Here is a 23,264-nt window from a genome sequence, read left to right on the forward strand (position 1 = left end):
ATATTATCTAGATCGATTCTATACTAAAGAATGGTTTTTTGAACTAGATTAAACCATTCCCTAATGATTTTAGGGTCTTCGCATTTCGCATACTTATAATTATATTGTTTTAAGAATTGGGAGGAAAGGAGAGGACGCCGTTTCATAAAGTTATATACCCATTTCTTACCGACCGAAAGAACTGGGGTAGTTCCGCGCTATTAAAGAAGAAGATTGGCCATTTCTCGAACCATAGAAGGACGGGGAGCAGCTCTACGTAGATCCATAGAGAGAACCCATTTTTGAAGAGATTCCTCCTCTATTTCTGTCAATTTATGGTTGTTGGCGCGAGATTTAGGGCGATTTTTGATGCCGGTAAGGCGGTTCCGTAAGGAAGAGAAGGGGACGTTAAATCGGCGTGCTGCTTCGCGTATTGAAGAGATTTCTTTATTTTGAAAAGCCTGAATAGCTAATAAGATCCTACCCTCTTGCTCTGTTGAATTTGCAGAGGATTGGGAGCGAATTGGTGGCATGGTGGGTGGTTGAATTAACTAAGTGCTAATTGATGGACGCGTTTTGCATTGCCTGATCCACTCACTTGTCTGATCCACTCGCTTACCGATTACGTTAATCAAGCCTTGCAACCTAGAAAACTAGGCAGCTAAAAAAGTGGGGTTATGAACTGGTAGCCTTTTTAGGAATGTTGGTTTGTAATGTTCTTCCTAATTGATCTAAAAGAACATGATCGGTTAAGTAAAAGAAAGGTTATATAACAATGAATAGTGAAAGAGCTATCATAGCAACTAAGAGGTAACTGAGAGCTAACTGAGAGCAAACTCTATATCCTAAGCCCCTCGGCCATATCCCTAATTTGGTGAGTTCCCGCATCATTTACTCTCACTGACGAGTTCTAATCCTACGCGTCGCACCTTCCTTCCATTTTCACATCCTCCTTCTTGAACCTCAGCAAAGCAACTTCTCTTCTCTCGCTCACCATGCCGAACGTCCCCGCTTCCATCTCTGTCTCCGAGACAGGCTCATCCATGAGTACGACTTCAGCGAAACAGTTTGACAGCCTGTCTGCCTTTGAAGATCACGTCCTCTCCTCCCTACGTCAAGTCGAAAGCTCTCACGACTTTTTGTTTACCGACGTGCCTGAATTCTGGGGGACGACCGTGTTCCAGCATATTGACGAGAAGATCCCTTCTCAGTAAGTCAAAGACCTTCTGTATCTGATTTCCCTTGACTCTTACCCAATCTACCAGGAAAACCCACGATACAAAGAACCACACTCTACGGATCAAAGTCAAGCCGACAGAGGTACACAATTGCATCCAGAACTGGCTAGTACAGCAGATGATCGACTGGCTCTTGAATCAAGACATAACGCAAAATGAACAATCACTCTTACGTGTGGCAGTCGGGACAAGTAAGTTACCTTACAACTCACTTATCTAAACAGAAACTCTCAGCTAACATATAAAGCCCTCCAATTCCGATCCGGCCCATATCGCAACTCTAGGAAAGAACCCGACTTCTTTTTCCGTGTCGATGGTCATATCATGCCAACTATTGCGGTAGAGTGTGTCTGGAGTCAGTCGATTGCACGACTTCACAATGATATGAACCTGTTACTGGTGGGTGGTGATGGCTCGATTAGGGTTGTCATTATCATCAAGTGGAGAAAGCTACAAGGATGTGTCTCCGGAACTGTCGAGCTCTTTGAGAGAGACAGAAATGGTATGCCAATTCTTCAGCAAAGCGAGGTATGTTCCAGATTTCCAGATTTCTGATTAAACTATCACATACTTATACCTGGAATTTGTGCAGACCATCTTCCCCCGCCCAGCCAATGGGAACAGTCAACAGCTAGAGATCCGACGCAGAGATATTTTTGGGCCCGCACTGCCAGCTGGAAGCAACGGAAATGACATCCTCTACCTGAATATCGAACAACTGCGTAGTTATGCCGTCGAATCCCTTCACTTCATGAACCTTGTTCCGGCATAATTTTCTTCTTGGTTGATTTTATGCAAATAGCTGATTCCTTTTGCTTAATACTACTTACATTGCTGCTACTATGACTAATCTCTCTATATTAACTGTAAGGCGATTTACTACAACATACATGTAGCTCCATGTAACTATTGAGAGCATAGTTGAGAGACCCTAATCTATCACGTGATAGCGTCTTATCTTATCCGCTTAGGTCAGCCGAGTGTTGGCTGTTTGCGCACGGGCCTGCCACCTCCCACTATCTTCATCTGTATTAGTCCGGATCCGGTTTAGCGCGCCTATTAAGAGATAAGGGACGTTTAGTCAAAAAACCTTGGAACTCCGATACTTCGGATCTTTTCTATCTGGTCTGTTGCTAATTCAGATTTGTGTTGATAGGTAACGCCCTTTCTCTTCTATATAATTCACTGAGCCCCCCTTGCAATGTTCATCTCGGTTGCGTCATCTGTTTGTCCAAACGGCCCAATGCGTTAAGTGGCCCCGTTTAACTTCCGAATTTCTTAAATTTTCGACGCACTTGGTTGGACAGCAATTGCGCGAGATACCATGGCGGTTTTGCAGCCTCGTGGCCGTCGCGACTCTCGCGCATCAGCGCTATCACGCAATCTGATGTTTGACCGCGACATCCAGGGTAACGCCCCATCAGAAACGATGGTGGAACATGCAAATCCAGGTAGCCCGCCCGGTCCAATGGGAGCGGAATCATCCAGCTACAATGGATCAACGACAAGAACACCAAACCGTTCATTTTACCACCGGTCCTTCAATAGCAATATGGGTGGGTCATTGTGCATACATAGTGCAGGGCTAGAGATACCGCGCAATTTTTTACTGACCATTCGACCTATCACAGATCCGGCTCATTATGCTTCAGGCGGTCTCCGTGACCAGACTGCGGAACTCGCTACCTATGGCCTTTCGCTGAATAAGAATTCCCTCTTGAGGGACGGGTCCGGCTTACCCCCCACCCTTGATATATTCCACGGCAGACGGGATTCTGCAAGTTACTCCCAGGACGAAGCTGCAAACTCTCAATCCGCAGCGGGGGAGGCGTTATTGGAGCCAGGGTATCCCTCAGTTGACCCTGCTTCGGCTTCAGGCCCTTCGGCCTTGACAGAGATGATTCGCCGTCCATTGACGGATACGGAGGAGGACCAGGCGACGCAACCCGGGACCGATGATATCTCCTTCCCCCCACCGATGATCTATGCGGAACCCGAACGAGACAATGAAAGCACCTCGTTATTATCTAAATCACGATCCAAATCTATACAAAACTATGGAAGTGCAAGCGACGCTGAGAATCAAAGGGCGGCTGCACAACGATCTCCAAACTTAATAACGAAAGGAAGATCATCCGTCACCCATTATACTCGGACCTTGTCGAACCCAAAGGCATGGGATGGGCGAGCCATATGGAAAGAGGCTGTGGTATACCCCGCCAGTCTGGTTCCTGCCGTATTGCTCGGTCTACTGCTCAACATTCTTGATGCTTTATCCTATGGAATGATCTTGTTCCCTCTGGGAGAACCCCTGTTCGCTCACCTGGGAACTGACGGTATCTCGATGTTCTATGTCAGTACCATTATTTCCCAAGTGGTATTCTCCTGTGGAGGCTCGATCTTCAAAGGAGGAATAGGAAGTGAGATGATTGAAGTAGTACCCTTCTTCCACCAGATGGCTTTTACCATCATGAATTCAGTCGGCAAGGACAACCCGAAATCAGTGATTGCAACGACTATTCTAGCCTTTTCGGTCAGTTCGGTTCTCACCGGCTTGGTGTTCTTCTTAATGGGTGTATGTGGGCTGGGCTCACTCATTGGCTTCTTTCCCCGTCATATTCTCATCGGGTGCATCGGTGGTGTGGGCTACTTTCTTCTACAGACTGGAATGGAGGTTTCAGCCCGGCTTCCCGGGTCTCTCGAGTACAACCTCCCCACGATTCAGAAACTTTTCACTCTTGATACTTTCCCTCTTTGGATGATACCCCTCTTCCTTGCCATTGGACTTCTTGTTCTCAAACGATTTGTTCGCTCGAACTTCCTTGTTGGTGGTTACTTCATTGCCGTTGCTGCAGTGTTCTACATTGTCATTCTAAGCGCTAGGATCTCTATGGGCGCTCTGCGCCACAATGGATGGGTCTTTGCTGCCCCGTCTTCGAACAACCCGTGGTATCATTTCTATTCTCTTTATGGTGAGTCAATTGGTTGTAATTCTTCTGGCGTTCCATGCTAATTCGTCACAGATCTCTCGGCGGTCAATTGGACTGCCTTTGGTGAGACAATTCCGGCCATGTTCGCTTTGACATTCTTTGGTGTGCTTCATGTGCCCATCAACGTACCTGCTCTCGGCATATCCACCGGCGAAGACAATCTCAACGTTGACAGAGAGCTCATGGCACATGGCGTGACGAATGCACTTTCAGGATTCGCAGGAAGCATTCAGGTATGTGACCCCATCGCTAGAGCTGTGGGTAATGTGCTAACGGAAGCAGAACTATCTTGTTTATACCAACAGTCTTCTCTTCATTGCAAGTGGCGGGTCATCTCGGTTGGCGGGTCTGATGTTGGCCGCAGCCACTGCAGGGATTATGGTCATTGGCCCAGTAATCATCGGCTTTATTCCCATTATGGTCGTTGGTGCCTTGATTTTCTTGTTGGGCATTGAGCTTTTGCAGGAGGCATTGGTGGACACATGGGGAAAACTCACCCGGCTTGAATATCTAACCGTTGTCATTATCGTTGTCACGATGGGCGCTTGGGACTTCGTGGTCGGAATCTTCATTGGGATCATTTTAGCTTGCGTGAACTTTGTGGTCCAAACGTCTCGGAAATCTGCCATTCGAGCAACATTCTCGGGTGAAATTTCTGGGTCAACGGTCCGACGTCCTCCTATCCAACAGGAGTTCCTACGCGAAGCTGGGCAGCAGACCCTCATTATCAAGCTTGGTGGATATCTCTTTTTTGGAACTATCGTGAATGTCGAGAACACCATGCGTGGCCTGATCGAGGAGGAAGCTTTCGACCGTCGTCCCATTCGATTCATCATTCTTGATTTTACTCGAGTCTACGGAATCGACTTCTCAGCCGCAGAAGCATTCACCCGCATCAACCGCGTTCTCCAAAAGCGCAACGTACAAACGGCCATATCCGGCTTGGATGTCGAAAGTGACGTAGGAAGGTCCCTACAAAATGTAGGACTTTTCGAGCCAGAATCTGGCGTCCCTATCTTCGAAGACCTGAACTCAGCCCTTGAGTTCTGCGAGAACAACTACCTGAAAGTCTTCTACAGCCGTCAGCAAGCACTTTCCACACCCACCGATTCAACTGCAAACTCCGAGCTCCTCCAAATCCCCGCCTCAGTCCCCGTGCCCTCAGGACCCAAACCTATCACCCTAGCTGACAACATTGTCAGCTCACCCCGCCGCCAGCACCTGCAGCGAGTGGCGACCTCAACCATCCAAGCCCACGAAACAACAATGATGGCCTCCCCCGCCTGGTCCGCCATGCGCCAACCACTCCCACTCCTCCTCCAAACCTTCCAAGGCCTCTCAACCGAAAACGAAGACTTTTGGTTCCCTGCCTGCGCCTACTTCTCCTGCGAATGCTACCCCGCCGGCACAGTCCTATACCACGAAGGCGACACCCCGCGCGCCTTCTACCTCCTCGAGTCTGGCATGCTGCGCGCTGGCTATGACCTCCCACAGGGCCGCTACTTCGAGCTCATTGTCGCTGGTCGACCGTGCGGCGAACTGCCTTTCTTCAGTGATACACGCCGCACGGCGACGGTCAAGGCCGAACGCGATTGTGTGGCTTGGTGTTTAACGGGGGCACAGTGGAAGGTGCTACAGGAGAAAGAGCCGCGCATTGCTCGTGAGCTATTGACGGTTAGCTTGAAGTTGACGACTGAGCGCATGGATAGTATCACCTCGTACGTTTTGACGATGGCGGCTTGATTCTCTTCTTTTTTTAGCTGGCTTGTTCGTTGTTTGCATCTAGCTTGGTGGTTATCTGAGCGAGTTGTTGGGCCTCGTTTTTAATGTTGATATTCCCATATTCCCCGACTCTTTGGTTTACATATGCATTCGTATATAGCAGCTGGAGCATGCATGCATATCGACCTCGTGATGTTTTTATGATCGTTGTATGTAGCAGAACTTCGCCTTGCACGCATGTGGGTAGTTGTCCTTGTATAATTGAAGATACCTGATTGATTGCGACAAGCAGCTGAAACTTTTCTGAAAAGCCTTGGGCCTATTCAATGAATCGAAAAAGATAATGCAGGAGATGTATAAGTTCTTTGAGTTTTTCACAGATGATGTCCGAAAGAAGGGGGGGTCAAGTATGAGAAGGCGTCTAGTTCTGTGATGCATCATGTTAAATTTCTTTGTTTTTCGGCCGAAAATCAGTCTCTTACAATATTATTTGGGGTGTTTCCTTTGTTAATGCTATTCTTCTTTATTTCTTGCTGTAGATCTAGTATCTTAATTCCATCACGGCGCGCTACGGTGCACGTGATCCGGCGTTCCTAACACGCGTGGGCGCGTCCCTGATTGCCTCATTCTAGTTTCACACTTGGATGTGACTCTCTTGGAGATTTTTTAATCAACGGTCCAGTCTTTAATCGCATATTTTATCTACAATTTTGGCTATGGCAGCTGAAAACGGAGACTCAAAGCTCTTCGAGCAGTGTTGCCTCTGTATTGTATGCTCCAAGGATCTTTCGAACGAATCCGCAGAACAGGTGTGTTTTCCTGCCACTAGGACAGCCTGAACTAGACTGACAAAATAAACTCGTCTAGCTAGCAACTCTAATCGAGCAAAATGGCGGCGAGCCTCTGATTGTCCAACCCGGTGCCGAGGTCCCCGATGTGGCCAAGTTCAGCCATTTGATCTCTACAACTATTGACTTCGAAGCATACGGTACTGCCTGTGATGCGTTGATCCCAGTGGTGAAGCCACAGTGGGTGAATAACTCATTGACGAAGCGGAAACTGGCCAACCCCCGCCAATACAGCCCAGACCCGCGCCTGTTCATGAACGATGTGGTGGTTACCTGCGGCGACATACCCGAGGGAGACAAGGATGCAATCATAGGGGGTGTAGTTGCGAAGGGTGGATTGTATGCTCCAAGAATTTCTCAACAGGTTACACATTTGGTGGACCTCACGGCCGACTCCGACAAGGCGCGCATTTTGCAGGCGAAGAGATTAAACGTGAAGATTGTACTACCACACTGGTAAGTTTCATGGTACAACAGCCAGTGACCCTCGCTGACTGAGAACAGGTTTGACGACTGCCTTAAACTTGGTCGACGAATCGACGAACGTCCATATACACTTCCAGACCCAGAGATTTTGCGCGCGGGTCCTGATACTCCAATCCGATGGCAAGATAATAAGGATTTGGTTGGTGCATCGACAACAAATCCTTCTAAGTTGCCTACGCCTAGTTCGGCGCATCAATCAGGTCAACGCAGTGTCTTTGAAGCAAAGTCCATTATGTTGTCTCCGGATCTTGCAATCGGCTCCCACTTGCAGGAGTCAATCCAAGCCGTCCTCGAACAAGGCGGTGCCACAGTGACATCAAATATTGATGTGGCAGACATGTTAATTTGTCGTTACCGGGAAGGATTTTCATACCGCACGGCATCGCGACTGAACATCGACGTTGGGAATCTCGCATGGCTCTACCACCTCATGACCTTCAACACATATACTTCACCCCTCAGACGACTCCTACACTACCCGGTCTCTCGCACTGGAATCCCTGGATTTGAGGGTTTGAAAATCAGTTTGTCTAATTATGTTGGCGAAGCAAGAATCTACTTGGAGAATTTGATCGCAGCAGCAGGTGCAGAATGTACCAAAACCTTAAAGCAAGAAAATACCCATCTGATTACGGCACACGGAATGAGTGAGAAATGCAATGCTGCGAAGGAATGGGGCCTTGAAGTTGTCAACCACTTGTGGCTGGAGGACAGTTATGCGAAATGGAAGCTCCAGCCGGCATCAAACCCGCGCTATAGCCACTTTCCTCTGCGAACCAATCTCGGAGAAGTCGCAGGCCAGACCCCGCTCGACCGCCATGTTTTGGAGCAGGTATTTTTCTCGTCCGAGGAGAATATTGCTCATAGCCCACGGCGCGCAATGCAGAGCAAGAATCAAAATATGGTTTCAGTGCAGCCTCCCGCCGAGAAGAAAAGGAGGATTGATGAGGATGCCCCGGAAACTTCGCTCGGAACCCCGCAGGGTAATGGGAAGTCACGCCGACCTATTCAAACACCCGCACGAACTCGAGTCATGTCCGAAGGCAAAGAAAATGAGACACCATCGTCGACCAGTAGCCGCAAGTCGAAAGAGGCGGCAGCTGCCCGGCTCCATGAGTATGTCCCGGACCTTGCCTTATACGAAAAGGAAAGGAAACGCGTGGGGGGTGTTATCTACGGTGGCAGGCGAAAGTCAGACGAGGGCCGGGTTCAGGAGAACAAAAAGCGTGCTTCACCTGAAGCTGAGGATGAGAGCGATGGCGAGCAAGCAGTGGAGACTAAACGACAGAAAAAGTCTCGGCCACCAATTGCTATGCACCTCTTGATTACTGGCTATCAGAGATGGGTTGGTAAGGGAAACGAGAAGAAAGAAGATGCAGACAAGGTTCGTTTGACGACTGAAGTTATGAAAATATAGGCTTGAGACCTATCTACTGACACTTTCACAGCGAGGACTTCGAGATCTCGGTATCATGGTGGTCCAAGATGCCCGACGATGCACTCATTTGGCCGCACCGTCGATCTTGCGAACTACCAAATTTGTTAACGCACTCGCGTATGCGCCGATGATTCTTAGCACAAAGTTCATTGACAGTTGCCTAAAGGAGGAGAAACTGCTTGACCCCTCCGATTTCCCTCTAGAGGATAAAGAAGCCGAGAAGAAGTACAGTTTTGACCTGTCTTCTGTCACAAAAAACGCAAAGAAGAACAAGAATAAAATGCTGCAAGGCTATCGCATCTATTGCGTCGAGGACATTCGAGGCGGATTTGATGCCTTCAAATCTATTGTTGAAACAAACGGAGGAGAGTGCATGCTTTACCGTGGCCGTCTGGCTATAACGAACCATTCTCGGCGGGAGGAGAGCGACGAGGAAAGCGAATCGGAAGATGGAAGCCCTGTCCGCAAGGACGTCTTCCTCCTCAGCAGTACCGGGGCTAGTCACGCTCGAGTCTGGCCTCGATTCCGCCAACTGGCGGTCGATATCAAGAAAACTCCACGAATTGTCCGGGTTGACTGGCTCCTGGACATGGCCATGTCGCAGCAGACACGTGCTGCCGACGAATACGAGCTGACCGATGAGATGATCGAGACAATGGACCAGTAGACTGGTACCAAGGTAACGAGTCCACACCCTCATCCACTTAGGGCTTTCAACCCAAGAACATGGATTTCGTGTATAAGTTTGGAGTATCGGCGACGTGGTTTAACATGTCTTTTGACCCGGACATAGGAAGCGCTTTGTTTATGTCACGAATAGCCACGATTTATCTCATAGAGAAATCCCAGCATCTCATCTTGAGCTGTTCAAAAGAACTTAACACCCTCCTGGCCCTCAGCGCCAAAAATCTGCGCTCTGCCCCTCTTAACAAGGACATTCAGCGAGCGCAACATGACATCAGTATCCATGCCATGGAACTCTATAGACGCGAATCAGCACACACCGTAGACATTATCATTCACAACCAAAGAGACAATCTCACCTTGCGACATGGCTCCCTCCCCATGAATAAGCTCATAGACGGTCAGAACCGACCCCCTCTGCCCAGTGCCCTCAACCCATTCGACCAACACATCCGCCCACTCCTCAGGCCTCCTCCACCAAATCCACGCAACAGCCTTCGGCCCTTGCCCAGCACCATTTCCCAGCCCCCCTAAAGACGACGCACCTCCTGCATCCGAGATCCACTCCGCTCGCCGCCCACCGCCGCCTTCCTCTTCGCTCTTAGTCATCCAGTCGACGACCGCGCGGGCCTCGCGCAGATCAAGGCGCTTGCGCAGGGCCGTGTTGTGGAAAAGCGGTGTTTCGACGGCGTCGATTAAGGAGAGACGGTATTGGCGATGATGCCGGCACCAGGATTGGATCAGAGAGGACCATTTCTCGAGCTGCGAGTGGCGGGTTGTTGTGTTTGGTTGCGGGGTGAAGAAGGGGGGGAAGTTGTAGGTTGGTGGGAACGGGAAGGGGGGTGTTGTTGTCATATTGGAAGGGATTAAAGAGTGAATATTGAAGAGCAGAGAGCTAAATGAACCAAATTAAAGTAGAAACAAAACGAGTAGAATGTCGAGAACAAGAAGAGACGAGACAGTCGAGAGAGACTCCAAGCTGTGGAGTAAAAGGTGGGGCCCGGGGGTTTTTCTCAATTTCGACTTCGGCCTTTTCGATTTCTCTTGACTGTCCCCTCTGCTCTTCACAATGGCCACCCAAAATCCGCCTGCAAAGCGCACTAAGCGCGAAGAGTACCGTCGCAATGTACAGGCCCAGCAGGAATCCACCGACGGCTCCGTCATCAAGATGCCGCAGAAGAAATTCTTCCGCCAGCGCGCGCATGCGAATCCATTCTCTGACCACCGGCTGGAATAGTATGTATCCTATCTGCCTGTTTTACGTCAAACTGTTGCTATGGGTATTTCTACGGGATTCTCGAGCTCCATTGGCGACAATTCCTCTAATAGCTAACTCACACCCTAATAGTCCCATCAGCCCCGCGCATATGGACTGGTCATCCCATTTCCCTGCATTCGTCGATCCAGATACATCCAAAACGAACCTCAGCGGAGGGCGGAAGTTGACCAAGGAGGTCGAAGTCGTGGATATCGGATGTGGATTCGGCGGGCTGATCGTTGGCCTGGCGCCATTGATGCCAGATACCTTGATGGTCGGTAAGTACAGCGCAGCGAGATTCAAACTCATATATGCACCCGGCTGAATGAGCACCGTAAAACTAACTACAAAACCACAGGCATGGAAATCCGCACCTCAGTGCTGGAATACGTCACCTCTCGCATCCACGCCCTGCGCAGCCAACAACAACGCCTAAAAAACAAAGCCGCGAACCCATCATCAACCGAACCCCAAGACGCCTCAACACAACCCGAAAGCACCGAATCAGCCCCACCCCCAACTCCAGCCAACGACGATGAAATCGGCACGGAGAAAATCTTTCCAGGAAACTTCGAAAACATCGCCGCAATCCGCAGCAACACAATGAAGTTCCTCCCCAACTTCTTCGGCCACCACCAACTCTCCAAGATTTTCATCTGCTTCCCGGACCCGCACTTCAAGGCCCGTAAGCACAAGGCCCGTATTATCTCCGAGTCTCTAAATGCCGAGTATGCATTTGTCCTGCGGCCTGGCGGTCTGCTGTACACCATTACCGATGTCGAGGAGTATCACCACTGGGTCCTGCGGCATTTCCTGAATAATGAGCAGCAGGAGGGTGAACCGGCCCCTGCTCCGAGCAGTAAGGATCTGTTTGAGCGGGTTTCTGATGAGGAGCTTGCTCTTGATCCTTGTGTGCGGGTTATGAAATTTGAGACGGAGGAGTCGAAGAAAGTTACGAGAAATAAGGGAAACAAGTATGTTGCTGTTTTCAGGCGCAAGGCTGATCCTGAGTGGCCTGTTTGAAAAGGAGTGGAGGGAATTAGATACCTAATTAGAGAGGAGAAAGGAGAACATGGCAAGTTAGGAATCATTGGATATAAATGATATGACGATAAGAGGGGGAGGTGTTTTGGGGCGTTTTTTCCTCATTCTAACTGCATGCATGGCCAATATCATACTTCAACATCGCTCATCGCTCATCGCTGGCAATCTTCGCTTGCTAACAAAAACACAACATAAGAACAAACACCCGAAATGAACCCGAAAAAGGGTTGTAGACGTGCAGACAAATCAAGAATCAAGTGATGCAACAATCAAACACCGACATCATGCGATAAAAGCAGTAATCTCGCTAAAACATGGTGGCCGTAGCCCGGCAACAAAATGGTGCAAAAGTCTAGCACATCCCAGGCGCCTTGAGACGGATACCCTCACATCTCTCACAGATAGCCAGTTGGACCGGACCACCGATGATGCGGCCCTTAGCTGTCCGCTTGGGCTCGCCTTCACGAACGAAGAATCGGCCCTCCGAACCGAAACCCTCGCCACACTCGTGACAATTGAAGCAGCTCTCGTGCCACTGGCCACCGATTGCGCTGACGACAACATCGTCCATGACCTGTTTTTTGCAGCCCAGACAACGCGGTGCTGTACGGCGCGAGTGGCAGTTGAGACACCACGCGAAGCCATCTTTCTCGACAAAGGGAGTTTGGGAATCGAAGGGCTATATGAGAAGAAATAGTCAGTTATCTTGAGGGCGAACGTATTAGAAGGGAATTCACACATACATCACCGCACTCTGCGCAGAAGAAGTGGCCGACATGCCATTCGGCACCACATGCCACTACCACTTCTCCTTCAATGGGGGTCTTGCAGCTCTTGCAACGGGGACTGAACATCTCGTGGAAATCCAGATGGCAGTAGAAACGTGGCACGCGAGCTTCAATGTCACTAGCCTCGGTTTTTGATAATCTCTCGGCTCTGTTGGACTCCGGTTCTGAATAGAAAGCCACGCATTCGAGGGGTGTGCTGCAGTGGAAACAGGTAAAGCACTCCGGGTGGAATCGACATCCGCCAGCGGTCACAATTTTTCCGGAAATGGAAAGCGTACAACGCTCACAGCTTGCAGTCGGGACGCCAGTTCGTGTATAGGGCGAGTACCAACGGCTCTGCGATTGCGGTTTTTTCCCCGTCGGGTGGGGTCTAGCCGCTTGCTTGGAAGAAGCCTCGATCTCGGAGATAGTGGGTACTTTGATGTCCGGGATATTTATCACGGGAACTGGAGTCGGGGTAGAGACTTCAATGGTCGGTGGTGCTATTTCAATCACAGGGAGGGTTGGACGATCGGGCTTCGGCTGATCAACTGGTTTCCAAGTTTTGTCGAAGCTCACGATTGGGCGTCCCACTCGATCACTGACGGCTGAAGGCATTGGCAACTTTTCGCTGCGGTCTCCTCGCTTTTTGCTAGTAGCTGCGCGGATCTCGTCACTGCGTCTCTCTCTTCCATCCTGGGTGGGGACAAGTTCATCCTTTTCTTCGGGGGGAGGCGTCGGAGTAGCACGCTCGTTTCTAGCGTAGCCGGCCTTGTGTGACTGAGTGGGAGAAGGAGTAGGGCTTTCGTTTCGAGTGTAGCCGGCAACTTGTGACTGAGTGGGAGAAGGAGTAGCGCTTTCGTTTCGAGTGTAGCCGCCGTTACGCGGCTTGGTGGGAGTGTCCTTGGGGGTTTCAAACCGCGAAATCTTATCCATCATAGGGCTGCTGTGAACTCTATTCTGCAACCAAGGCAGTGGCCTAGGAATACGGCCTAGGGCGTTGCGCGGTTTCTTTTTCATTGCTGACGAGTCAGACTTGGAAAATTCCGACTTTGGTTCGGGTTCCTTCTTTGTCTCAATGGGCTCTTCGTATATTTGTTCTTTAGGGTTCTTGAGGATTCCTTTAGATGAATCGCTGCTGACAGTTTGCGGTTCGGGAGCAACAGACTCCTCGAGTTCGGGTAGTTTAAAGTTAACTTTCAGATTCTTCTTTGAGGGACCAGCCAGAGATGATCGTTTGCGCAGTGACTCCGGGCTAGAGTTACCATCAGAAGAGATACTTGAGCCAGTGGACTGGCTGAATTTATTGGTCAAGGGGTCATATTCTCGCGAACCATTTTTAACAGGGCTCTGGCTGCCCTTGTTGGCATCAGGATTTTGGTATGGCGCATAAGGGTTTTTGAAAGCTTGACCCGGATTCTGGTGCATCCAAACTAGCTGTGTGGCCTCATCCTGGGCTGCTTGGTGAAGGCCAACATCGTCCTCGATATCCATTTTCTGCAAGGCCTCTCGCAGTGCCCGTGCCTCTTCCTTTTCGTGTCGTCGTTGCCCATTTTCACGATAGGACAGAGCGGGAGATGCCGGTATGGATATGGTACGTGCGTGAATTTGTGCTGGAAAGACGTTCTTCCGGATCGAGTGCGTTCGGGGCTCCTGAGCTAAAGGACGACCCATTGCGCCGGCGGACGCTTGGGAGTTCGCCCGGCGATGGGACATTGCGCTTCCTGAGCGTCGATCTTCAACGTCATGCTCGACTGGGGTACGCATGGAGAATGCCGAGGATGCCCTTGGAGGAAGGTTATCAGACTGATCGCTAACAGCGGCTGCTTTGCCTGGGTATGGACGAGATCCTGTCGGACGGGCCGGACGATTCGCTCGCAAATCTTTTAAGTATGTTGCTGTTGACTCACATCAGCTCCGAGCCGTCCGACACCGAAGATTTACTTACAGACTTGATCGTTGGACATGAAGGATGGGCCAGGAGGTGAGACTTTTCTCTGAGTGGGATGTTTATGCATCATGGAATTGCAAGGATCAGGGATCCAGGAGAAGATATACGGATAAGTACAGAAAAGAGGGACCCAGATGAACTAAGATGAGAAGAGTCTAGTTGGATCTACAATTGACGGTCTGAGCTGGCTAGCGTCATTGGGCTGGTCTCCCCTCCAAACAAACCCCTTGGGCCCGTCGCGAGGCAACGGATGACTCAGCCTGGTTATCTGCCGATAAGGGCTTTTGTCCATGAAGCCCTATAAGCCCTTTTGGACAACAAGTGCATATGCCAGGCGCCCAAAACACATACCGTGTATTGTGATTTCGTTGCAGGCTGATGATTCTCTTCTAGATCAATTGTTAATAAATTGCCCGTTCATCGAAAGAGCTCGAGGATATGAGACCAAAGGCATATTTTGCACAAGACTTGAGAAAAAAATATATAGAACTTCGTAAGGAGACTTTAAAAATAGCACAGCGCTCAATTGAGAGATCCGCGACGTCGGGACCGTATAGTTATATACACCTGAATGATACCAATGTTCGTATGTTACCCCGACCGTCATCCTTGGCTAGGGTTCTCCAGCTTCAAGGGTCAATCAGTTCCAACCTCTACAGACCTTCAAGAACGGACTAATTCGACAATCTCTTTTGCTACCAATGGACCGCTTAAATTGGAAGAGTAATATTGACCAAGAGCCCTCTATTCCTCAAATTGACTGGGACGCGCTCAAACAATACACTATCAGCATCAAATGTGCACAATCTCAAGACACAGCACATCCCCCGAAATGCGAGATTCCTCCAATATACAGCATGGGTGGGGTGCACATAGTTCGTCTCCTTGTTTTTGATGATGATACCAAATGGGTTGCACGTATACAGCTGCACCAGGAAACGCGGTACTCAAAGAGCCTTTTGCTTTCCGAGAAGGATACACTCAGTATCATCCAAGAACAGACGGATATCCCCGTTCCAAGAGTGATTGGGTATGACGAATGTCAAGAACGCATTGGACGCGCCTTTATGATCATGGAATTCATTCCAGGAAGCACAGCAATGAACGCTTTTGGCGGGCCGGAAATCCATGGAGGAGAAATACCACTACGCCACAAGGCCAAGTTTCATAATGATATTGCCTATATTCAGGTACAATCCAATCGTGGGACTTTACAGTGATATATCTGACTGAGTTACAGGCGACCATGGCCTCAATACGGTTCCCGAAGATTGGCATGATCACACGCCGCGCAAACGGGTCTTACGACATTGACCCAATCCCTGGCTTAGGGGGTCCGTTCGAAACCGCACAAGACTATTTCATGGCGTGGGCAGACAATGCCAAATTTCCTATGGGAGAGGCGAGGATACGTTCCCAGTTGCCGTCGCATATGGCGGATGAAATTATACTCTCGATCCAACAGTTTCCTGCTCGACTGAAGGATGCAGCCAGGACACTTCAACTAAGCAAAGGGCCTTTCCCTCTTCATCACCCCGACTTTTACCACAGTAATGTTATCATCGACGATGCATACAATATTCTCTCAATCATTGACTGGGAAGGTGCTTCGACGGTTCCGTGGAAGGCAGTGGAGTTCCCGGCCTTTTTGTACACTGTGCCCCCGCCAATTGACCTGCCATCGAAATACGACCGCGATGGATACCCTATCGATCCGGAGATGCAAAATCGGTGGGAGGAACGGCAGGACTACATACAGAGTGTGAAAAAAGCTGAAAGACAAAGGGGTCTCGGTTGCGAGTTGTCTACTGTCCTGGCTTCCCCCAAGATCCAGAACCTTGCCACCTCCATTCATCTTTATACTGAAGATGGCAAAGTAGGATACTATTGCAGGCTTTTAGACACATCTTGCCAGATCCAAACCAGTCGTGACATCTTACTATACTCAATGCAAGAGAGTGACTTCCAGTTTGTTACTTATTGAAACAATGAAAGGATGACGTGAAGGACGGGGAAACGAAATATGAGACAGATAACGTGGCGATAAGGTACATCTAAATATATAAGAGTTAATACTCAGAATCTTAGCCCTATGGATACATGGCTCTATTTAAACATAGACATGTATGCTTGAAACCTTGGGATGTCATACTTGGCTGTGGAGTACCTTGTGCCGAGAAGCCGATGCGGAGAGAATCGAGTTGGGCAGATGTGGGGAATTTTTAGTCACGAGAATTGCATAGCTTCGGACGCGAGTAGCTGTATATTAGCTTCCTTCATTGGTCTGATAGAGCCGAATCCAAATAATAAACCAGGTCCGTCCTGGGCATCTCGCCTCTATACGAACCATGTTCCAAGGTAGGATTCGGCATTCAGTCCGATAGTCCGATAGTCCGATGACTCCAATTATTTATTACCAATGATAAACTGATCTAAATCTAGTCCCTTTTTCTCTTAGCGTGCTCACTTAACTCTTTTGCTCCCTTTTACTAAAAATCTCTATGTCGTGACGAAAACGGCAACCGGTTTCGGTCTTCAAGGAGCTCGTGATCTCGGAAAATAACAAGCCGGGCTTGTATCTGAGCTATCATCATGGCGGATAATGTGCCAATCGATATCATCCGTTCCCATGAGGACGAAGTGGGCCGTGAGAGCGCAGAACAGAAAGAGACGTTGTATCCACTGTCGGCACCATTGGAAGTCGATGAAGATGAAAAATATAAGCACGATGTGGCCCCGGACGGTGGCTATGGCTGGGTCTGTATCGCCTGTGTTTTCTGGATCAATGCGCATACCTGGGGTATCAATAGCGTGAGTCATAAGTCTTCAACTTCAAATTTGCACCTTCGTCTTACTAACAGATAATATCCAGAGCTACGGAGTCTTCCTGAGCTATTACCTCTCAAACGATGTGTTCCCCAACACATCTGCCCTATCGTACGCCTTCACAGGCGGCTTGAGTATCTCCTGTGCCCTTTTGGTGGCCCCAGTAGCCACCCATATGATCCACAAATTGGGTGTACGATTTGTCCTCAACCTGGGCATCTTCTTCGAAACCCTTTCTCTAATAGGGGCCTCATTTGCAACCCAGAAATGGCATATCTTCCTCAGCCAAGGCGTCTGTTTCGGCTGGGGAATGGGTTTCCTCTTCGTGGGCAGTGTCGGCATCACCCCGCAATGGTTCGACAAGCACCGCGGCGTAGCGATGGGCATCAACGCCGCCGGATCTGGTCTCGGTGGCCTGATGTACTCCCTCGCAGTGGGCGCCATTATTCCCCGCTACGGGCTAGCTTGGGCGTTCCGCATTTTGGGTATCATTTCGTGCGTCGTGAACCTGGTCTGTTGTAACTTGCTCCGGGATCGCAACAAGGCTGTCGGCAGTAGATTTACGGCTTTCCATCTGCCCCTCCTGCGTCGCCCGGAGTTTTTGCTCTTCCTCGGATGGGGGGTGTTCAGTATGCTCGGCTATGTGGCGCTGCTGTTCAGCGTTGCCAACTTTGCTCTCTCTGTCGGTCTCTCGTCGCACCAGGGGAGTATTGTCTCAGCGCTGCTCAACCTCGGTCAGGGTCTCGGTCGTCCGTTTGTTGGCATGTTCAGTGACAGGCTTGGTCGCATTAATATTGCCACTTTCCTCACCTTTCTCTGCGGTCTGTTCTGTCTCGTTATTTGGACTTCTGCTGACAGTATGGGTGTGGTATGCTTCTTCGCCGTTTTGGTTGGCACTGTCGCAGGCACATATTGGGCTACTGTCTCTCCTGTCCTGGCGGAGATTATTGGTATCAGAGATCTCCCTTCTGGCTTAAGCATTACCTGGCTCACGCTTGTTGTTCCTTGCACTGTCTCCGAGCCTATCGCCCTTCAGCTCCGCAGCCATGGTATTGGTGGCGAGACTTCATATCTCCACGTTCAGATATTTACTGGATTCATGTATATTGGTGCTTCCATGTGTCTGTGGGTTGTCCGCGGTTGGAAGGTCGGCGAGCTGGAGCGTGCTCTGGCAAGCCGTGATTCCGTCGTCCAGTCTGGCCCATTGACTGGAGTCAACGGCGGAAATGAGAAGCAAAACTGCCCTGCGACTATTTCCCCGGCCTTGGAGGCCACTGAAACAGACATTCCGTTATGGGCCCCGGTCAGCTTGGTACGCAGAATGATCACGTTGAAAAAGGTTTAAATAACTGCGTAGCGCAGAGTACATACATGTCACACAAATGAACATACAAAAATAGACAATCGTCTGTCATTCATTTGATTTGAACGCCGTTTTAATACTAATCTACATGGATGTAGCTTTTGTTTCATGCCTCCATAACCAAAATCCGGACCCTTCTCTTGCCGGCGCCACGACCCTCTTCCTTGACGGAGCTGACATTGACACGAACCTTTTGGAAAAGTTCAACAGTCACACTGCGTTCCTTCTCCGGGTGACCCTTCTCCTCCACACAAAGGGTATATTCCTCGCTATCAAACTCCGTAGTGCGGTGAGGAGCTAGCTCCCGTCTCTCTGCGACAGAACGAGCTCCAGATTCACCGGGTAGGACGAAGTCCTCCAGACGAACGACACCTTCAATGCCGAAGCGGGGAACGAAGATGACAACACCGTTCTCGAACACACGCATCACGTATCCTTCTTCTTCAATACCCGCATCAACACCGTCGGCGGCCATCTTCTCTCCACGGGCCTTGAGAGCCTGGCCCACGTAGTATTCAATACTAGCGCGGCCGGCATGCTGTGCATTGCGGTGACGGACGTTGATGTTCCGGCAGATGTCTTCTAGCTTGTTGCGGGTGCTGACACCCTCGATGACTGCGTGTCCATCCTCACCTTCATACCCAATGGCAGAAGCCAATTGCCGGTGAACCATCAGATCGGCATATCGTCGAATGGGTGAAGTAAAGTGGGTGTAAATGGGCGAGGCGAGACCGTAGTGACGGAATTCGGATTCGCCAAAGGCCCCCGCGCAGAAATATTCGGCAGAGGTCATGCAACGGGTCGCCAAGATACGGACCAGGGTGTTGAAGAATGGGTTCTTAGGATCGATGCAACGATCCAAAGAATCAGCCAGAGCTCGTGAGCTGGAAACATCCAGCTCCATGTCTCGCTTCTTCGAGAGTTGTTTTTGAAGGTCCTCGAAATTTTGAGGCGGGGGAGTGGCGTGCCGACGTAGCAAGGCCGTCTGAGGAAAGGACTCATAGACCTTCGAGGCAACAGTGATATTGGCGAGAAGCATGAACTCTTCGACCAAGCTATTAGTGTCAAGCATAGCCTTGGTCTTGACGTCCGTCAAAGGATCGCCCACTTCATCGCCTTCACTCTCAATGCGGACTTCCGGGGAAGCGAGGTTCAAGGCACCAGCGTCCATACGCTTCTGACGGAGAACCTTGGAGAATTTCAAGAGGGTGCGCATGCTTTCGGTCAGCTCGTCCTGCTGTGATTTGTCGTCAATGCGTAACTGAGCTTGTTCGTAACTGAATGCTTCCCGGGAGCGAATGACCGACTTGCTGAAATTTGAAGACACTATCTCGGCATCAGGTGTCATCTCCCACTGAACCGAGAACGCATATCGCTCAACATAGGGCTTGAGAGAGCACAGATCTGTACCAAGAAGGTGCGGGAGCATGTCGATACGCTTATCGACTAGGTAAACAGTGGTTCCGCGAATACTGGCCTCGAGATCCATTGGGTTGTTGGGTTTGACGAAATGCGACACATCTGCAATGTGGACACCAACCTCAAAGTTTCCATTTGGCAGAAGACGCGCGTGAAGTGCGTCGTCGATATCCTGACAGCCGGGTGGATCGATACTGCAAATAAGCAAGTCTCGAAGATCTTTCCGGCCGGTCCAGCCTTTATCTTCCTTCGAGACAGGAACCTTCCAATCATGACCTTCAGATGGAAGGCAGTCCAACACAGATTTCGGGAACGGCTTGTACTGCACGTCGTATTCAAGCAATAAAGCCTCGGTTTCGGCACCCTTAGTTTCGAGCTCTCCCAGAGACCGAATGAAGTGACCGGTAGGATATCTCGAATCGCGGTCCCAGGAATCGATGGTTACAAGAATACGCTGACCGAGAATATCGCTAGCCTGTCTTGTGCGTACTCTGATCTTCGGGATACGCTTGTCCATGGGTAGTAAGAAAACGTTTTGTTGCCGTCTACCAGATGCCTGCGAGCCAGTAGAATTCGAGTCAACGTGACCAACGTATTGACGCCAGCTGCGCTTGATGACACCAACAACCTTGGCAGTAGGCTGTGGCTTGCCATCCGAATTCTTGCCATGGGCCTTTTTGACTTCTTCCTGGAGAGCTTTGCGTTCTCTGTCCGTTACCACAGCCTCAGTCTCCTCAGTATCAGGGTTATCATTACGGGTCACGGCTTCCTCATCCACAATCTTAGTCGAGGGGCTCTTCCACTGGTCCTGTGGTAATACTTCGACCACGACAGAATCACCCGCAATAGCGCGGTTACTATTATCACGGCCCAAAATGAGAAGAGGTTTATCGAAAGCCGCGGTCTTGACGGAGGCTTCCAGGTAGTTGTAAGGAGAAACATTGAACACTCCTTGGTGCAATGTCCCGGCTCGCAGACCAGTCGTGAGCTTTGACATTGTGAAGTATTCAGGGTAGAAAAACTCCCCGCGAGTTGTCTCTTTGGCATCTCGCGCATCCTTTGACTCGCTGATCATATCCAGCAGCATTTCGGATCCCTCTAAGCCGGAGACATAGTCGGATAGCGACAAGGCCGCCACATTTTCTTCCTTGCATTTCCGAAGATTCTCCTTGTCATCAGTTATGACAACAATTGCCGGTATCGCCTTCTCTTTCTTTCCTTTTTTTGCTGATTGCTGCAGGTGAGAACTGTACCAGGTTGCTACCATGCGCACGGCGCGATCGTTCCTGTCGTTGATTGTTTCCTCCGGGCCTCTGCGAACATGAGTCTCTCGGCGAAACTCGTTGAAAAAGAGGTAGAAGCGCTTTTCGTCTGACTTGACGAGGGCCAGAAGACGGTTGTAAAGTGGTATTGATCGGTTTCTCAATTCCTCGAGGACGGTCTGGAGGACAATCACATCGTAGAAGGCCCCAGTGTGCTCAAAAAGATCCATTCCATTAAGCAGCGCATTTGTATCGGGAACAATGTAGTGGCCTCGGGGGAATGCCGTTGTGCCGGCGGGGCGATCAGATAGGATGAACGGCGCAACTGTTTCGATTAGCAACTTGCTTGACCATCACCGTAATAATTTCCTTACTGTTTCCATTGGCATCAGCCGGCGCAATCGTCGGGCATTGTGAGCAGAGCTTAGAAGAGCAAGGAATATCTTCTCTCAAATAGAGCTCGCGGACAATCTTTTGCACCTTTCCACTTTTCGTGGACCTAACGAAGACCTTGCTGGTAACATTTGCGGCCTGCGGGTTGGCAGACAAGTCTCTTCGTAAACTCTTCATTGCGACGGTAAGATTCCACTGTCTAGCAGTGGCTGAATCTGTCAAAACCTGTGTGTCTTGTGAAAGATCCGAGGTGAGAGCCTTGGCGAGAAGAAAGGTTATCGCTGATCATCGCGATAACTAGCTGAGTCAGCATACGGGCTCGTCACTTTGGGGTCGAAAGATGCCATTTGATCGCTACAGGAAAGGTATTTTGTCATAGAGAACTTGGTTTTGGATTCTACTCTAGATCTCTTTCAGATCCTGAACTTTTATCACTATGGTTTTAGCGGTATGTGCCGACCATCCATCGGACGTGAGCCACCTGGCTAACAACTTGCTTTGATTTAGGCCGTGGGGCAGCTATGTTCGACTAGCAACATAACTTCGAACCTAGCTCAGTGCAAGGTGTTGGTTCGAAAGGCTGCTGCAGCAGGTGCCAAGGTGATATTATACTATTCCACAGCCAACTTTCCGATAGACAGCTCATATATGTTAGGTGCTGTTTCTTCCAGAGGCATCAGACTATATCGCATCCTCGGCAGAGCAATCCTACTCCCTCGCCCAGTCTGAAGAGAGGGCTAGCTTTGTGTCGTCCTTACAGAAAGATGCCGAGGAACAAAAAATCCACATCAATGTTGGAATTCATGAAGTAGCCTCTGAAACCAGGCTCAAGAATTTATTGATTTGGATCGATGATAAGGGAATCATCTCCCAAAAGTACCAGAAGGTCCATCTTTTTGACGTTGATATCAAAGACGGACCTGTACTCAAGGAGAGCGCGTAAGCCTTTTTTAAGATCCATTAGTTGACTTATCATTCGCTAACCTTCCATCAGGAGCGTCCAGCCTGGACAACAACTCTCTAGGCCATTTGACACACCTGTAGGGCGTGTTGGTCTGAGCATTTGTTTTGATGTAAGTAATGGATGTTGAAATCACATCGGACATCAACTTTTTACTCATGCTGGATCATGTAGTTGCGTTTTCCAGAGATCAGCCTGGCATTGAGGCGGCAGAATGCTGAAATCATCACATATCCATCGGCATTCACTGTTCCGACGGGAAAGGCTCATTGGGAGCCCTTGCTACGAGCAAGAGCTATTGAGACCCAGTCATATGTGATTGCAGCTGCGCAGGCAGGCCCCCATAATGAGAGGAGACGAAGCTATGGTCATTCTATTATCATCAACCCGTGGGGTGAAGTGGTGGCAAAGCTGGGGGATGAGTACCAGGAACCACAAATCGCGACCGCCGATATTGATCTCGATCTTGTGGCGAAGATTCGGCGTGAAATGCCGTTGCTTCGGAGAACTGATCTATATCCAGAAATTTGAGAGCCCTATTGTGAACAGCGAGGAGGCAAATGCCAGGGGCCCTCTTTTTCCAGTACATCCTGCAAATAGCCTACCAGATATCAACTTCCATACAGTTTAACTTA

General features: G+C 49.7%; 10 protein-coding genes across 10 annotated transcripts; 7 read left to right on the forward strand and 3 right to left on the reverse strand.

The window, feature by feature from the left end:
* Positions 1–974: 974 nt before the first annotated feature.
* Positions 975–1,989, forward strand: N7518_009954 (uncharacterized protein; the record flags this gene model as incomplete). The annotated part of the gene is made up of 4 exons (XM_057190880.1): positions 975–1,189; positions 1,245–1,408; positions 1,465–1,745; positions 1,810–1,989. The coding sequence occupies 4 exons, from the start codon at positions 975–977 to the stop codon at positions 1,987–1,989; spliced, it is 840 nt and encodes a 279-aa protein (XP_057037016.1).
* Positions 1,990–2,541: 552 nt separating this feature from the next.
* Positions 2,542–5,950, forward strand: N7518_009955 (sulfate transporter family protein; the record flags this gene model as incomplete). The annotated part of the gene is made up of 4 exons (XM_057190881.1): positions 2,542–2,773; positions 2,849–4,189; positions 4,241–4,440; positions 4,490–5,950. The coding sequence occupies 4 exons, from the start codon at positions 2,542–2,544 to the stop codon at positions 5,948–5,950; spliced, it is 3,234 nt and encodes a 1,077-aa protein (XP_057037017.1).
* Positions 5,951–6,645: 695 nt separating this feature from the next.
* Positions 6,646–9,368, forward strand: N7518_009956 (uncharacterized protein; the record flags this gene model as incomplete). The annotated part of the gene is made up of 4 exons (XM_057190882.1): positions 6,646–6,738; positions 6,797–7,233; positions 7,282–8,647; positions 8,712–9,368. 4 exons carry the CDS (start codon positions 6,646–6,648, stop codon positions 9,366–9,368), a joined length of 2,553 nt encoding a protein of 850 aa, XP_057037018.1.
* Positions 9,369–9,568: 200 nt separating this feature from the next.
* On the reverse strand, positions 9,569–10,240 carry N7518_009957 (ESCRT-II subunit protein VPS25; the record flags this gene model as incomplete). Its single annotated transcript, XM_057190883.1, has 2 exons — positions 9,569–9,681; positions 9,745–10,240. 2 exons carry the CDS (start codon positions 10,238–10,240, stop codon positions 9,569–9,571), a joined length of 609 nt encoding a protein of 202 aa, XP_057037019.1.
* Positions 10,241–10,454: 214 nt separating this feature from the next.
* Positions 10,455–11,666, forward strand: trm8 (tRNA (guanine46-N7)-methyltransferase; the record flags this gene model as incomplete). The annotated part of the gene is made up of 3 exons (XM_057190884.1): positions 10,455–10,621; positions 10,734–10,921; positions 11,002–11,666. 3 exons carry the CDS (start codon positions 10,455–10,457, stop codon positions 11,664–11,666), a joined length of 1,020 nt encoding a protein of 339 aa, XP_057037020.1.
* Positions 11,667–12,039: 373 nt separating this feature from the next.
* Positions 12,040–14,421, reverse strand: N7518_009959 (LIM domain protein; the record flags this gene model as incomplete). The annotated part of the gene is made up of 3 exons (XM_057190885.1): positions 12,040–12,366; positions 12,431–14,352; positions 14,403–14,421. 3 exons carry the CDS (start codon positions 14,419–14,421, stop codon positions 12,040–12,042), a joined length of 2,268 nt encoding a protein of 755 aa, XP_057037021.1.
* Positions 14,422–15,106: 685 nt separating this feature from the next.
* N7518_009960 (phosphotransferase family protein) lies at positions 15,107–16,389 on the forward strand (the record flags this gene model as incomplete). Its single annotated transcript, XM_057190886.1, has 2 exons — positions 15,107–15,595; positions 15,646–16,389. The coding sequence occupies 2 exons, from the start codon at positions 15,107–15,109 to the stop codon at positions 16,387–16,389; spliced, it is 1,233 nt and encodes a 410-aa protein (XP_057037022.1).
* Positions 16,390–16,997: 608 nt separating this feature from the next.
* N7518_009961 (MCT family MFS transporter) lies at positions 16,998–18,576 on the forward strand (the record flags this gene model as incomplete). Its single annotated transcript, XM_057190887.1, has 2 exons — positions 16,998–17,216; positions 17,278–18,576. The coding sequence occupies 2 exons, from the start codon at positions 16,998–17,000 to the stop codon at positions 18,574–18,576; spliced, it is 1,518 nt and encodes a 505-aa protein (XP_057037023.1).
* A 124-nt stretch (positions 18,577–18,700) lies between these two features.
* Positions 18,701–21,981, reverse strand: N7518_009962 (exosome catalytic subunit DIS3; the record flags this gene model as incomplete). The annotated part of the gene is given in 3 exon segments (XM_057190888.1): positions 18,701–21,600; positions 21,650–21,883; positions 21,894–21,981. 3 exon segments carry the CDS (start codon positions 21,979–21,981, stop codon positions 18,701–18,703), a joined length of 3,222 nt encoding a protein of 1,073 aa, XP_057037024.1.
* A 123-nt stretch (positions 21,982–22,104) lies between these two features.
* N7518_009963 (carbon-nitrogen hydrolase family protein) lies at positions 22,105–23,160 on the forward strand (the record flags this gene model as incomplete). Its single annotated transcript, XM_057190889.1, has 5 exons — positions 22,105–22,116; positions 22,176–22,268; positions 22,324–22,607; positions 22,663–22,741; positions 22,804–23,160. The coding sequence occupies 5 exons, from the start codon at positions 22,105–22,107 to the stop codon at positions 23,158–23,160; spliced, it is 825 nt and encodes a 274-aa protein (XP_057037025.1).
* Between the last annotated feature and the right edge of the window lie 104 nt (positions 23,161–23,264).

This window comes from Penicillium psychrosexuale (assembly GCF_028828465.1).
Source record: "Penicillium psychrosexuale strain IBT 29551 chromosome Unknown utg000006l, whole genome shotgun sequence".
NCBI lineage: Eukaryota > Fungi > Ascomycota > Eurotiomycetes > Eurotiales > Aspergillaceae > Penicillium > Penicillium psychrosexuale.